The following is a 13,551-nucleotide window of genomic DNA, read 5'->3' as shown; positions in this document are numbered from 1 at the left end:
GGGGGGGGGGGGGACGGGCAGAGATGGAAGCGGAAAACCCGACTTCCAAGGCTTGTTATCCTTGGCCGCCTGCACCGCGCCAAGATACGGAGAAAGAGAAAGACGAAAGGAAAGGGAGGCGAATTAAGCCGAGGGCATTCAAGATCAAGGCTGGTTGAAATCGGTGAGGCCCTGAGGGGCTGCCTCAGATGGCGCAGCCCAAGAGGGTTGCTTCCCTGTCTACAAGGACCAGAATAAAAAACGGTGCGTGAGAATGAGGGATGAGGGATGAGGGATGAGGGATGAGGGATGAAGGATGAGGGATGAGGGATGAGGGAAGAGGGAAGAGAAGACGGGCGGGCGGAACGACGAGCATGCCCGAGAGGGCCCGCGCGTTCATTAGCCCAAAAAACACACGCGCACACACGCACGCCCACGCACACACGCAATGATTGAAACGAGATTTCGGCGACGGCGGTCTCGGCAAGAGACTGCCGGGAGGGTGCACGGCGGAAAAACCAAGGAAGACCGAGAACGAGACGACCAAGAGCACACAGACGACCAAGAGGACGACGAGGACGACGAAGGGGGACCGAACCAACGGCGAGGCTTTCTACGTACCAAGCAAGCAAGCGCGCTTGAAGAGAGGCAGGTTTTGAACTGTGACTAAGACAGAGATTGAATCGCTTCAACGTCCTAAAACAGGAAAACACACTAGCATTATCAATGCAAGTCAGAGGAATGATGCATGGAGTGTGACAAGCTCAGAGAAGCGTCAGCCCCAAGAAAAGAGACAAAAGAAAAGCCACAAGGAACAAGTGACTTGGCTTCGTGTGGGTAATGGCTCACCTTCCTTGAATGCTTCACGAACCCAGTAGTGGTTTTGGCGGGAACGATTTGTCTACAAAAGTGTGGGAGTCTATGTGAGTGTGTGAGTTTGAGTGTGTGGTGGGGACTGAGATGACGATCGTTTGAGCAAAGAGCGGCGCATGAGCAGAGTAAAGGCAGACAGACAGACAGACAAGGCGGGTCGGGTCGGGTCGGGTTGGTCGCAGAGCGGGCAGGAGCCATCAAATCGTTGGGACGACGTCGTCGTGGGTGTTGCTCACTATGCAGAGAGGGGGGTGATAATCTTGACAGATTTGCTCGGTTTGCTCCAACGTCAAGGGCTTTTGGCTTGCAAAAGATTACCATGTGGCATTGGTCCCGTTTAAGACTTGTTCCTGAAGGCTGGTTCTTGCATCAGCTGGCCCAACCATCAGGCAGTCGTTGGATTGTCATCATGTCAGATAATCGAGCTGACTCGATTGGAAATGGCCACTGATTTCGAGAGCTGTATACTTTCACTCACTTCGTCTGCTGAAATATCTCGTCTCTTCTCAAACTCTCTCTGTCAAACTCTCTCAAACTCTCTCTCTCTCTAAACAAGCTCTCTGTCTCTTCTCATACTCTCTCTGTCTTCTCTCTCTCTCTCTCTCTCTCTAACTCTCTCAAACTCTCTAACTCTCTCTCAGACTCTCTCTCTCTCTTCTCTCTCATACTCTCTCTCTCTCTCAAACTCTCTCTCTCTCTCAAACTCTCTCTCTCTCTCTCTCACCAGTCCCCTCACTCCTCTCCTCCTCTTCCTCCTCATCATCCTCATCATCATGGTCAGTGTGGTGCTCCCGAGGCCGTGGCGGAGCGCCTCTGCTCCTGGCTGGGCGTGGGTGCGGGCTTGGGCAGGGACTTGCGGGTGTTGGTTCTTGTGACGCGTCATGAGTGGGGGAAGGGGGCATGGCTGGGTGTTGTTTGCTGGTTGTTTTGCTTTGCTTTCCAACGCTCGCTACTCTGCCCGGCTCGGACCCTGGCATGGGTTTGCGCTTTTTGGGAGGGTTTGACGCCCGGAGCGACTTGCCAAAGGGGTTGGCACCACCCCTCCCTCCCATCTTGTGAGCAATTTGCTCATGCAGCACGAACCGCGCTCACAGCCCTTCCTGGCTTGCCGTTGTTAGTTCTCGCGCAAGATCTCGTCGCGGGAAAAGGCCAACCGCATTCGGACTGTCCGAGACTTTACCGGTGCCTCTGAGACCGTGGCCATTGCCTGCCTCGAAGCATGCGGTACGCCCCATCAACCAAGCCCCCTTTTTAGGTTTTGGACTCTTTCGTTTCCTTTCAAGCAAAATTAGACTTCATTGAAGCGCTATGTGCTGCATCGGGGGGGCCAATCCGTTTTCGAGGTGCTCACCTCTGTTTCCTTGTGCTGTGGTGCCGTTTGGCTTTAGGTTGGCAGACCGAGGCAGCCGTGCATGCGTTTATGGCTCACCCCAGCAGTTTTGGTGCAAGCTCGCGCAGCCACCTTGCTTCAGGAACCCCGGCCGTGGACCCAGCCGCCATTGACAAGCTCTTCGACCAATACAAGGGTATGTTGGCCGAGCGCCCCGCCGTGGCAGTAGAGCTCCGACACCTTCTCCAGTCCAGTCTACACAACCATGCGCCAGTACCCATCTTGCCTACCTTTCCCCAGTCCTTCCGCCTCTTCTTGTCTCCCCGCACCAGGCTACTCCTGCATACACTCACATATCCGGTGAATAGACAACAAGGATGCCATCGAGATTGACGGCATCATCAAGCTCTGCGAGCACCTGGGAGTCGAGCCGGCTGACCCCATCATGCTTGTCCTAGCCTACCACGCCAACGCCGAAACCGTCTGCATCTTTACCAAGTCTGAATTCCACCAGCTCTGTAGCACGCTTCAGTACGAATCCTCACTGGGCTTGGCGTCTTGCTGTACACATCCCAAATGGCCAGCTCACTCAGACTCTTTCAACGTCCAACCTTCCTTGGGTTATGGTGACCCGCCCCCCGTAGCATCAAGAACCAGCAGGATCTGGTCGACGCAATCCCGCGGTTACGATCTCAACTCGAAGACCCCGAAACATTCAAAGCCGTCTACCGCTTCACTTACCCCTACAGTTGCAACCCAGGCCAAAAGTCCCTTGGTGCGTGCCTGCACCAGCCATCCAGCCAAAATCACCGCCGGTGCTTCCGGCTCGACCTCTTTTCGACTCGTCCCTGATGCCAATGGCTGACTCGATGCTACCTCCGTCCGGTTCCCTGGATCATGTGCCGCCACTTTTAGCATCTGCAGAATTTGACACAGCCATTGGGCTCTGGGAAATTCTTCTTGTCCTCGGATACCTCAAACTGCCAAGTGGATTGAGTTTCTTCGTCTCGAGAACAAGCGCGCCATCTCCCGCGTATGTCTTGCTCTCTGCCCAGCATGCCACACCCCTGGACTGGTGCAGCCCAGCTTTTTGTCTGCCACCCCCTCACCCCTGATGCTGCTGTCTGTATGGCCCGTCCCCTCCACAGGACACGTGGGATCTTCTGTTAGACTTTATGCAGGAGACGGAAGGCGATCTGAGCAAATATGATGCAACAGCTGCCTGGCCGGCCCTGATTGACGAATACGTCGAATGGTGCGAAGATAACTGACGTTCCTTTCGTCACCCTCGCATTTCTTTTTCTTTCATCTTTTTTTCTTTTTTTTGCCCTGAGCCAGCAACCCCGGTGATAATCTCAAACCCAGACATTGACGACAAGCATGGTGTTACGCCATGACTCGTGACCCCAATGACACGCTATGATCCGAATGCCAACCGCAGTCATTCACTCAAACTCTCACATGCACACACAAAAGTCAAGACACAAGTCAATTCAATCTGGGCTAAGCTTAACCCAGCCCATACAATCGGTACAAAGGGTTTGCCCTGAAGCACGACGCCAGGCAATGCTTTGGGAAAAAAAAAAAACAAGAAACTCAAAGACTCTACCCCAACCCTTCATAAAAAAAAAAAAAAAAGCTCTCACAAACAACCATTCTTACGCAGTATCCTGTCACAACCTGAAACGTTGGGGTCTGCCTCCTGAGCTAGGCCTCGGTAACCTCCTCTGCCTCCTCTTCCACAATCTCCATGTCAGTCGGTTGGCTGGGCGTAAACCCCTCGGGCAATTGCAGAATGGACGCCGCCTGCAGCACCTCAAACCACCTAATCAGGCGTTCCACAGGAAGGTAAGACCATTTTTAATCATTCCCCGCCAAAAAAAAAAAAAAAAAAAAAAGGAAGAAAAAAAAAAACACGAGCTGACAAGTCGCTGCCATGCAGTGCAGCCCAACTCACTCTTGGGCCCGTTCCTGAGAATCTGCCAAGAAGATGTGTTGCTTCAAGTTTTGGTGGGAAATCTTGACGCCGTACTCGGTATCCTCGCCTTCCCCCTAACCAAACGCACAAAAGTCCCCCATTCACGCATCCAAGACGTCCCAATCCAAATGCAGATGAGTCAAAAATGAAACATGCCACAGATCCGGCTGGGGTACCATGCCACCCACCTTTTGATGGGGCTCAATGCTATATCCCGGCAGGGGGATGCTGGCCAAAGCCATAGGGTCCTGCATGCCCAACACCGGGGCACCATACCAGCGACAGTCAATCCAGGCGCCTGATCTCCATCTACATCGCCCAGCAACGTCTGAGCAGACCCACCTCAGGAGCCTTGTAGGAATAGAGCACAAAGTCCGTCTTGAGCTGATACCACCGCCGCTGAGAGCGGCGTAACATTCGTTGTTCAGACAAGTAACCAGCCCGCACCACATCGCTGGCCTCGGACAATCCTGCAGCAGCCTATAGCAAGACAGGGCACCACAGGCATGATGTTAAACATGATCTTGCACTTCATGCCAAACAAACGGCGCTGGGTATTCATGCGTACCTGAAGCAACCGCTCGGGGCGAATGGAGCGTCGGTCTCGCCGCGATCGCCGCGGTCCTGAAGTGCGTGACACTGCCATACCATGGAACAATGTCGCAAATCAACGCGTGTTGCGCGACGTGAGTCAACCCGACCGACCAAGCGGGTCGTCTGCCCAGTTTTGGTACCCTCTACCCCCTCTACACACGCCCCCTCCCTCTTCTCCCCAAGCAAGCTTGCGATCCGAGCGTTTCTTCAGGCCAACAAGAAGTGGGTCATTCAAGCAACGCACCGGTCAGGCCTTTACTGCTCTGGATATCCTCCCATTTTTGGAAGCACTCGTCGCACACCCGCCCATACTCATGGCTCAGATATGCCAGTTGCAGTTGGTGTCCAGAGCACGACCCACAGACCACCTAACATCCACCAGGTGTGATACCCAGTCAGAGCAAAAGCGTAGAGCAGAGGCGGTCAGAAGCGGCCAGATGCCTGAAATCATTGACTCTGTTCTCTGCTATTAGACGGGTTTGCAACACGTCGAATGCAAACCTTGCCGCAGGATCGACAATGATGGCGCCGCCGGATCATGTTGAACTCGTATGTGCAGACCATACACATGCTGACATCGTGATCGGGAATCTGCATTCCACCAAATCCACAGTAAATCGATCAGGGCGTGGTTCCAGAAATCTGATTGGAAGACATGCCCTTTACAAAGGCGGTGCTGGGCACTTTTTCTCACCCAGATTGGTGCCTCAACTGCAAAGTTTGATCCACGACTGGCGGGCCGGCTCTCGCTGCCTGTCGGGGTTTGTAGCGGTGAAAAGCCATTGAGGCGCAAGTGAAAGTGTCAGTATACGTGGCGCCAAATGCCGATGACGTAGGGCGACTCAGGGCAAGTTGGTACGATGGGCAAGACGCTCACCTCGGCGGTTTGAACGCTCACGGCGACTCGCCAGCAGCTGTTCAATGGCCTTTTGTATTTCAGCTACCCATATACGCTGCTCAGACTCTTCCTCGGAGCAGAGGTAAAAGGCTCTTTGCTTGCCCTTGACTTCAACGCCGTAGAGGCCCTCGGGTAGGCGCTTGGCTCGAACCTTTCAAAGATGATTCGTTATTCGGATGAATGAGCTACACAAGGCCGAAATCGCCGACCAGGCAGACTAGCCTCATGACGAACCTGCATCTCACGCAAGGATATTGTCTTGGGAGCAACATAGGTCGTGACAAGACCCGTCTGCTCTTGAGCATACAGCAGCATATCACTAAACTGTGATTTTGGCAGGTGTCGTGAGTCTGCTTCGCACGAGCACGAACGCAAGGCGAAGACCCGAGCGCATGAATGAACTCACCAAGATGACCACGCGGGGCTGAGGCCCCTTGCGGCACATCTTCATCAGCTGACCTTCCTTCAGAACCATCTGTAGCGCAAACAGGTCGCAAATGGTGCAGTACGATGATGAGTCCGGTACGAGGCAAGAAGAAGAGCACTCAGTCAAAGAGACGCCGCTAAGAAACACACCCGGCCTGGCTTGACAACGTTGATGCTGGGGATCATGCGCTCAAGCTGCTTGATCTTGATGTCATTCTCGGTCTGACGAATTTTTTCGTTGACATGCGAGGCGATGTTCAAAATCTTTTGCAGGGCCTCTGTTGAAAGTAATACATCAGTTTGTGGCCAAAGCATACGATGCAGGTAGAACGCACGCCGCAACCCGGTCGTCTCGCAAGGCATACCTTTGGCTGGCTCGTAATCCGGGTGATCTTCAGGCGTATACTTGATGTAATCTGTACACCGCAAGACACCATTAATTAGGCGTGAAAGACACCGACACAAAGAGGCAAACAACATTTCAAACCCGGGCTACGGGGTCGGGGTCACGGACCGGATAAGAGAAGCTTGAACCGTGGTAACCTCTGAATAGGCTCAAGGAGAAAAGCCCCAAGACCCAGACGCGCGCTCTCTGGCAGTGCATTGCACTCGGCCAGCACCGAGGCTAGAAAATATGCACAATGCCGAAAGCGAGATGAGGACGAGATCTGTGATTCGATCAAGAGGCGCGTTGACAGCGTTGGGAAACAAGCGAGAGAGCAAACAAAGACAGGCCCTGACCCATCAGTGGCGACTTTTTGGTCCACTCATCAAGAAGGCGCGAGGCTTTGTCAAAATTGGTCGAATAGTGGGTGTAAACGCTGAGCTGGGGAGCAAATTTGAGGTAAATGTCCGCAATGGTATCGTTGTGCTCCCTGTCACCAGTCCTCACCGCGGGCCATGAGCGTGAAGAGCAACAGCGGGGCCACGAGCAGGCGAGCTTGCCACGACAAAACGCACCATTCTGCCACGCGTTCGCGAAGAACCTTCAGAAAGCGTTGGTGGGTGTTGCGGATACGATCAATGTTGGAGAAGATATCTTTGACCACATGAACGGGAACCTCGAGATTAAACTCGGTGGTAGTCATGCGTGGCTTGTATACCTTTGGGATAGTAGCAAGGTATGATACGCAGTGAGCACTGGGTGTAGAGCAGACGAGACTCGGCAGGGGACAGAGAGGGAGGTGGGGGGGAGGAGAAAAAGTGGAGTGGAGGGGAGGGGTGTTCAAAGGGGGGCCTCGAGCTGGATGACAGTAACTCACATCAACCACGATGGAGAGGCTGCGCACGTAGCTCTCCTCGGTCGTCACCATTTCCTGAACATTGGCCAATCGTTTTTGTTGCTGGTCCAAAAAGCAAGGTGGTAAGTGCCAGATGTGAGTCAAGTGAGGCAGGGCGAGAAAAAGCGAGAAAGGCCCAACCTTGCGCTCTTCAGGGGACAACTCTGGCTGATTGGAGGCAGGGTCATTGCTCATGCTCTCCACATAGGTGCTAGGGTGGATTTCAGCCGCCTCTTCGTCGGTATCGCTGTCAAAGTCGATGCTGGGATCAGTGATGAGGCTACTCTCTGAGGATTGGTGGCGAGGCGAAGGCCGGGGCGCAGGGCGGGGCGGGGCGTCGTAGCTGCTCGCCAGGCTGTCATTGTAGCTGTTGTAGCTGTAATCCTCAGCGCGGGCTTCATCAAAGCTCGCATCATGGTCGTAGTCAGTGCCAACACCCGCGGGCAGGGGCTCGGGTTCAGCTTCATATTCTGAGCTGGAGGAGGATGTGGAGTTGTACCCGGCTTCATCATTGGTGACCTGAACAGATGGTGGACGGGGAGGTGCCGGGCCTGGACGAGCCGGAGGCGGTCGCGGCGGTGCTGCTTTTGGTGGGGGCTATCAAGCATCAACGAAGCAGAGATGAGGGGCAGGGGTTTGGTTGGAAGAAGTCAGCGGATCAGTACTCAAACAAGACGCAAAGTTCAAAGAGTGGTGTGCAGAGCCATTTGGAGGTGACAAGGACACAAGCCAGGTAGAGAGCTACGTACGGGGGCAGCGCGAGAGGGGCGCGGAGGTTCGGCTGAAGACAACATGGAGACGGGCCGAGGTGGCCTGCTTGGCGGGGTGGGCCGCGCAGCCGGAACGGGTCGGGGGCGGGGAGACACGCGAGGGGCTGGGGCCGGTGCCGTGGCTGTAGAAGCATGAAGAGATGTGGTTTCGTCCTCCACCCGAAGCTCGCTGTCATCCTGTGCTTGCTGTACGCTGATCTCATCGCCGTGTGCTGTCATCGAATCCACTACCGGTTCTTCACATCGATGCTGCACATCGGCATTGTTGAGACCGCTTTGATCAAACGACTCATCCTGTTCGTAAGCCGCGTACTCGTACGTATCGGTCTGGTGTGTTGGCGGGGATGCGATCTCGTGATTGACGCGTACGCGAGGGGTGGGAGAGGGCTCAAGCGCGGTCTCCTGTTCGTCTTCGTGGGCAATCCGTGATGTCGGTGGTGGTGCTGGCCGCGGTGGTCTAGGTCTGGGCCGGGGCCGGGGCGCCGGCCGCGGAGGAGCACTCATGTCGCCAAAGAAAAAGTCCTGACCCAACCACCAGAGTCAAGCGCGATCCTCGGGACGTGATGGGTCTTGGCGCGCGAGCCGATCGCCCGCGCTCACGCAACAATCAACTGCGGTTCCTTCGACGCCAAATGACCCCAATATCGCGCCAACTCCTTCACCCCGCTGCCACCACGCTTGATCCACTGGATCACCCACCCAGTGCACACACCGGTACCGCCAAAGAGTGGGATAAGGGCTCACACAGTGAGCAGCGAGCAGCGAGCAGAGCGCAGTGAGTGAGCGAGTGCGTGTGTGTGTGTGCGCACGACTTGGTGTTCAAGAGCTGAAGTGAGAGAGTGTGTGGGAGCAGCGGGACTTTGAGCAGCATTTGAACGGGGCTTGCAAGGGGTTTCAGAGAGATGATCCAGTGGCAATCTCCTTTTGTTGTGTTGGTTTGTGATTGCTGAGTTGTTCTTCAGTGAAGGGTTTATGTAGCTATAAACATGGTTTTTGCTGTTTTTTCGATTGTTCATGTTATATCAAGCATAAAGTTAGTATAGAATTTGAAGATATCATCATGGTTTGTGTTGTAGTATGAAAATAGAGAGTTTGTGTTGCGAATTTTGTAGTTTTTGAAGTTTCAATTGGGAGATCAGTGTTACTATATGTTGCTGTTTATGAGGAAGTTTCTTACTGCAATGCTATGGCGACAAGAACGACGGCGGCGGCGGGCGTATCAGCCTCGCGTCTTGTCCCTGCCACTTTAAATCCCTGGTGCATGTGGCATGTAGGCTGGTATTATTGCTATGAAGCTGATCAAGCCCCCGCTCAAGTCAATCGGTGGTTGTGTCGAGTGCTCCCCATTCAAGGTCGATGTTTAACTTTCTTAAAAGTCGTTTTACTTTTTAGGCTTTCGACAAACATTTACGGCGGCTCGCACGACGTTGTGTTTTACAACTACATGTTGTTCATTTCGACCTTGCCGTGATGGTTGGCTGTTTCTGTTTTCGCACAAACCCTCTTTCCCATACGCACCCGTCAGGTGTCTACTTGTGTTTTTTGGTGCAACTTCAGTGTAAAATTACTTTTGCTTTGCCCTCCCTGAACCTGGTCTGCGATATGGTCTCCGCAGGACTTGAGGTGCTAATCAGCATCAGCATGGACTGCAACGCGTGCTTCTCGTTGCTCAGCGCCGTAAGATGCAGTTGTGTGTTGATTGTGGTTTGGAGGTCGGCGCAGCTGGACGACTAGGGCAGCTTTGGAGCACCACCTTTCTTTCAGGGGTTAAGGAAAAACAAGAAAAAGAGCACTCTGTTCACGTGTCGAGATTTCTCTGCACCGCAATCACTAAACTGAAACTTGGCAGAGCCAAAAGGGCAACAGGATGCACGTTGATACCAGAGCAACTGGGTGGCGCAACCTGCAACGTGCCGGCGCCGTACTGACACACGGTGGACAACCAAATTTATAGATAGTCAGAAGTCTTCAGCCAACGCAGTCCTAGGTCAACAATGTGTCATGCGCGGATGTCAACCTTGCGACTTTTGCTCGATATGCACGCGTAGGGCCATCGCAGGCTTGAATCAAGCGATCCATCTCTTCCATGTTCAACTGGCTCGGCTGCTGGAACCACTGAGCTTCAAGAAGAGCTGGGTCGACCTCCTCGTTGCCTCTGAGCAGGTCCTCAGGTAGGTCAGTGACCCACTCGAACAAAGGCCCACGAAGATCAAGGCTAGAGTTGGTACAGATGTTGACACAGTCGAAAAAAGAGCCAGATTCTTCCGAATTGGGGCCATTCACAGTCGGATCATGAGCGCTGGCAAGCGTGCCTGATGAGGGCCGTGGTGACTCTATCGCCACGGCGTTTGGCTGGACTTCAGAGACCGATTGCAGTATTGCAGTTGCAGTTGTTGGAACAATGGTATTCTGCATACTTGCTTCCGCGCTTTCAAGTGAATCAACATCGTGTGCCGACGCCGTGGATGGTTGGGCTTCAGTGACCAATCCCATTTTGGCCTGGAGTCTAGCCAGCAAGTCTGGCTTGTTGCCCGTCCAAGCCAACCCCAGGCGTTGGCATGCCGTCTTGAGGTGTTCTTTGGTCGTGGCCGGCAGACCAAGCTTTTCCTGTATCTGCTGGCATGCTGCTTGTCCTCCTGATCGGCTCTGAATTGTTGCTGAACTTGCAGCCGATTGTTGGTCGGTCACAGCCAATGGTGCATCTGACGGTTCAAGTGCGGTAGTGACATCCACCCGGGCTCGTTTGGGTAGACGTTCGCCTAACACTGGTGTCAAAAGAGCCAACAACTGCTGTTGTTGGGCCGTCACGTCAAGAAATCTCTGCTCGAAGCACTTGATCAGGCGTGCTTGGGCCGTCGCGTAGCGTCGAATGTCTTCGCCCCAGCGAGAAATTGCTTGCGGCGAGCTCTGAGCAGAGAGCGGGCCAGGATTGGCTTTTTTTGTCTCTAGCAACATGGTATCCAGTGCAGACAAGGCATTGGCCGCTCTCTGATCTGGAGCATCCTCAAGTGGCTGATGGCGCATCAGGTCGATGCCCCAACGATCCTTTGCAATACCTGCGGCCCCGAAGGCACTTTGTATCCGTTCGGGACATTGATGCTGCTTGTGAATGGCGGCGTAGAGGGCAACAATTTTCTCATCAAGGCTTGCTGATCCTCCTTGGGCGACCGAGGGTGTTTCGAACAACAACGTGGTGCGATCGCGATAAATGTGCTGATGCCACTGATCGTTTGGAGAAAGCCAATGGCTGGTATGGGGTGGGGCGAGGAAGAGGAAAATGTTGATGGACTTGAGATATGCCATCAGCGGTGTTGGGATGCGCGTCTTGAGACCATCGGATATGAGCAAGATTGGCTCCCGATGCCCGACAAACGCGCGAAGGCGACGGCAAAAGCCCAAGAAAAGAGGCCTAGTGATGTCACCGCTGTTGTTTGCACAAGAAGCAAAGTGGCCAAAATCATGGTCAAACACAAGGCTGCTTGGAAGGTTTGCAGGGCCGGCAATCTTCTCTGGAGGAAGTGTGCCTTGCTTGTGAATAACCATGGGGGGCGCGAGGGCGCCATCAAGGGAAATAGCAAGCACCACAGTCAATGTCCGGTCGGACGCTTGTTCCGTCGCGGCGCCACGATCCATACTATGCTCACTTCGAAAATCGCCCTGCAACATGCCCAGGCCTGCGTTGAGGCCTGGCATTTTGTCAATGGACCACACATGTGACAGTCCTATGTTGACGCAAGCAAACTCAGGTAGAGTTGAGTTGGGGTGGACGGAGGCATCAAGACAGAGAGCTAATGACGTACGATCTAAGCGGATGGTTCCCGCGTGGGGCCCGGTGTCGTGTAAAAAGTTGAGCTGCCGCAGTGCATTTCCCAGAGAGCGGAAGTGCTCTTCACAGCGAGAACGTGTGGCGGCGGCAAGGCGGTGTGGGTCTTGGGTTCTGGCGGTTTCCAAAAGGGGCGCAAACTCAGCCTCCCAAACCTGAAACCATTTCTCTCGCAAGGGGGGTTGTTCGGGATTTGTGCTCAGACGCGCGAGGAAGTCAAGTTCGCGGTCATTCAGTGGCTGAATCAGCCGTGCATCCGGTATTTTTAGCTCGAGCGCTCGTTCGCGGGCTGCGTGGCGGGTTTCGAGGAGGTGGTACATGAGCACCACTGCCAGGGCTCGTCGTCTGCCTTTGTTGTTGTCGGCCAGTGTGCCGACGTATTGTGCGAGCAGGCGTCGTTCAGGAGCAGTCAGAATGCGGCGTTGATCTCCAGAATCAACATGTCTATCGGCGCGACTTTGAGCAGCATAAAAGTCTTTTTGTTCCAATCCGTAGAGCCGAGCCACCGAAGCCGCTGTCGGGGCTTTCTTGTTCGGGCGCGACGGATCGGGTTGCAGTTGTGCCAGATCAGCACTGGTGATACCATGACTTGCCAAGAGTTGCTCTATTTTCTCAGAGGGTTCCACACCAGCGTGCACAGCGATGCAAAGTCTGTACAGTGCCAAGGCACGATCGGCAAGAGCTCGCCGTGAGGCCTTTGCAGCCTGCAGATTTGCCACGGCAGTACACCATCACAAGCACGGCACACCGCATGAGTACCGCAACCACTGACGCCGTGCACAAGCAATGTCTTTTATTTTTTCTACACCAGCCAACCTGCTTTTGAACATGGGCCTCATGCACACTGGTCTGGACGGCTTGCCGAGGAGGCATTGGTCAGGTGCGGGCGCAAGAGGCGGGCAACGACCGTTGACAGCTGGCGCCTCCAAGAAACGGCAATGCCTTCTTCTTCTTCTAGGAAAAAAAAAAAAAAAAAAAAAAGGCAGGCAGGGGCTAAATCTGATCACGCCAGAAGACTATGCTTCATCATAACCCCGAAATGATGCACCGCCAGCCAGCTTCGCCCGTGTTCAAAGCCGTTGACGCAGAGCAGAAAAAAAAAAAAAACTCGAAATACATGGGTTTGATGTTTAGGTGTTGTCAGATAATTGCTCTCATCGCAGCTCACACACACACACACACACACACACACACACACACACACACACACACACACATATACACGAGAAACTCAGAGTCCCTAGGCAGGCAGCAGGGCAACTGATAATGCTCACGCTAACATATGGGCCATGCATGACCCGTTTTGATGACCCGCTGCCAAATACAATATCCGCATGTAGTAGATCCGGATGTATCAAAAAATTTGATTGGACATGATACAATGTCATGTAACAGAATCAACGACACGAAAAAGGAGAGAGACACAAAGAGACAGAAGAGGGTTTGAGAGAGAATGAAAAGAGAGGAGAGAGTGAGTGCACAGGTGTGTGAGTGTAAGACAGACACAGAGAGAGTGGAGAGAGTATGACACACACACACACACACACACACACACACACACACACACACATACGAGCCCACACAGACACACGGACACACA

The 13,551-nt window shown here is 53.7% G+C and overlaps 3 protein-coding genes across 3 annotated transcripts; 1 reads left to right on the top strand and 2 right to left on the bottom strand.

Moving 5' to 3' along the window:
- Window positions 1–1,171: 1,171 nt before the first annotated feature.
- On the top strand, window positions 1,172–3,732 carry MONBRDRAFT_33856 (uncharacterized protein; the record flags this gene model as incomplete). Its single annotated transcript, XM_001748794.1, has 8 exons — window positions 1,172–1,263; window positions 1,409–1,628; window positions 1,971–2,076; window positions 2,241–2,378; window positions 2,551–2,713; window positions 2,827–2,957; window positions 3,353–3,437; window positions 3,624–3,732. 8 exons carry the CDS (start codon window positions 1,172–1,174, stop codon window positions 3,730–3,732), a joined length of 1,044 nt encoding a protein of 347 aa, XP_001748846.1.
- A 403-nt stretch (window positions 3,733–4,135) lies between these two features.
- Window positions 4,136–8,632, bottom strand: MONBRDRAFT_28358 (uncharacterized protein; the record flags this gene model as incomplete). Its single annotated transcript, XM_001748721.1, has 17 exons — window positions 4,136–4,234; window positions 4,349–4,408; window positions 4,503–4,640; window positions 4,729–4,799; window positions 4,999–5,122; window positions 5,256–5,345; window positions 5,449–5,507; window positions 5,632–5,803; window positions 5,887–5,976; window positions 6,059–6,127; window positions 6,229–6,356; window positions 6,444–6,494; window positions 6,593–6,703; window positions 6,820–6,953; window positions 7,039–7,181; window positions 7,341–7,955; window positions 8,108–8,632. 17 exons carry the CDS (start codon window positions 8,630–8,632, stop codon window positions 4,136–4,138), a joined length of 2,679 nt encoding a protein of 892 aa, XP_001748773.1.
- Window positions 8,633–10,111: 1,479 nt separating this feature from the next.
- MONBRDRAFT_11010 (uncharacterized protein) lies at window positions 10,112–12,704 on the bottom strand (the record flags this gene model as incomplete). The annotated part of the gene is made up of 2 exons (XM_001748720.1): window positions 10,112–12,602; window positions 12,700–12,704. 2 exons carry the CDS (start codon window positions 12,702–12,704, stop codon window positions 10,112–10,114), a joined length of 2,496 nt encoding a protein of 831 aa, XP_001748772.1.
- Between the last annotated feature and the right edge of the window lie 847 nt (window positions 12,705–13,551).

This window comes from Monosiga brevicollis, genomic scaffold (assembly GCF_000002865.3).
Source record: "Monosiga brevicollis MX1 MONBRscaffold_25 genomic scaffold, whole genome shotgun sequence".
In the NCBI taxonomy this organism is placed as follows: Eukaryota; class Choanoflagellata; order Craspedida; family Salpingoecidae; genus Monosiga; species Monosiga brevicollis.
This window is presented reverse-complemented; position numbering and strand designations above follow the sequence as displayed.